This window comes from Bidens hawaiensis, unplaced genomic scaffold (genome assembly GCF_021521415.1).
Source record: "Bidens hawaiensis isolate Kalapana, Puna unplaced genomic scaffold, B.hawaiensis_p1.1 tig00032377_1, whole genome shotgun sequence".
NCBI lineage: Eukaryota > Viridiplantae > Streptophyta > Magnoliopsida > Asterales > Asteraceae > Bidens > Bidens hawaiensis.
In genome coordinates this window covers 182,097-183,811 of record NW_027505245.1, presented here as the reverse complement: position 1 = coordinate 183,811, position 1,715 = coordinate 182,097, and the positions used below count along the sequence as shown (strand labels likewise).

General features: G+C 40.5%; 1 protein-coding gene across 1 annotated transcript; it reads right to left on the bottom strand.

The window, feature by feature from the left end:
• Positions 1 to 340: 340 nt before the first annotated feature.
• LOC143611797 (E3 ubiquitin-protein ligase ATL41-like) lies at positions 341 to 1,462 on the bottom strand. The gene has a single exon (XM_077085937.1). The coding sequence runs from the start codon at positions 1,297 to 1,299 to the stop codon at positions 550 to 552; it is 750 nt and encodes a 249-aa protein (XP_076942052.1). The 5' UTR covers positions 1,300 to 1,462; the 3' UTR covers positions 341 to 549.
• Between the last annotated feature and the right edge of the window lie 253 nt (positions 1,463 to 1,715).

Genomic DNA, 1,715 nt, shown 5'->3' with positions numbered 1-1,715 from the left:
ATTATTTTTTGACACATTAAACAAGTTAGAGGTGCGGGGTTCATGCCTGTTTGAGTTTAGTAAGATGTTAGGGGCGAACCCGTAAAGAATGGGCTGGGATCAAATATTGTTATGCAAATCTGAGGTTTGGATCTAGCTTTGATGTCCGCAGGCATGCACAGGTTCAAAGATTTTAGACCATTCAAAGATACTTATGAAGCATGTTTTCTCCGTACTTATAAGCGAACCACTTTAAACATCAACATTCATTCATTTTACCCTTATATTAGACACTTCCTATCTCCTTGTGAAATTCTGCAAGCTCGTATTCGATAATTATATAAATATCAACTACATATAGTTATGATGGAAAAACCTCATTTCATTTTTACTAAATTTCCAAACGACACATGCCAAAGATATAAATTCAAACGAAACCTGTCCACATATAGTAGTAACTTATCCATACTATTCAGTATTCACATAAAGATTTAACAAAATCATACAAATCCAAACAGGAGTGTAGGCTTACTGTGTTTCTTGATTACGTACGCTGTAGTATCTATCGGCTTACTGTCTTTCTAGATCTTCAATTCCATCTGTACACGAATTATTGCGTCTTGAAGATCGGTCCATACTGAGCATCCGTTTAAAAGAACCCAATCTCGAATTAGGTCCATTAACTTTGGAAGATGATTGTACCGTCTCATTTGATGTCCCTTCCTTAGATACCACAACGGAAATTGTTTGTTCTAGAGGTGGAGCTGAAGGTAGGCCCATCCCATCCTCAAGCCTAGTACTAGGCTCTCGAGGCAGTGGGTAAATGGTGGGTCCTAGTTCCACCTTATGACGACAAATAGGACAACTAGAATGTGAACCTAACCATTTGTCAATGCACTCGGCATGAAAATGGTGCTTACAGTTTGGTAAAGCCCTGATCATCTGACCATCCTCAAATGAGCTTAAACAAACCGCGCATTCAGGGCTGATCACCCCTGAACGATTTAGTGATTCTTGTCCATGATCATTGTTCTTATACATGAATATAGGGATAGAGGTGATAACCTCGGGTTCAAGACCCTGTCTGGGTGGCTCTTCAGAGTGAACGCGGGCTATGAGCCTTATACCCTGAAAAGCCACTCGGCGGCGGGCATGGCGGCGAAGGATGTACCGTGTATACACGTGTAGCGTGCTTACGATCACTACCACAGCAGATAGAACTACAATTGCAATGAACAAGACCCTACTATTGACCTCTGTGGTGTTGGAAAACATAGTATTTAGATCGTCGTCATCGTGTCGATTGTTGGAACCAGACATGGTTCTTGGCTGGAGTGAGAGAAATAGGTACGTGGTTTTGAAGGTCTAAAATATGTTCATGAATGGTGCCGTGTAGATCGGTTTATAAGTGTGTAAACTTGACTAATTACATATGGTGAATTGCGTGGACAGTTGGTACATGTTTTTTCAAGGAGAAAAATGTTAAGGAAGTTGTTTCAAAGGAGTTGACTTTGAATGCCGACTTTTGTTATAATTTAAATGATTTTGTATATATTTGATGGGTGTACGTCTATTGTCTAATGTGAAGATATGGGATATTATTTGATGGCTTGTCTTTGGTTGGGCCGGGGGAAAACACGCTTGTGTTGACCTCACAGGGGTATCTTCCTTAGCTGGTTTGAGGGATAATGGGTTTGTAGCTGGGCAAGCAATGAAAAGGGCTGAAACGAAGAAGG

Excerpts from the sequence above, each read along its gene's own strand:
- LOC143611797 (XM_077085937.1), bottom strand. The coding sequence starts at position 1,299 with ATGTCTGGTTCCAACAATCGACACGATGACGACGATCTAAATACTATG.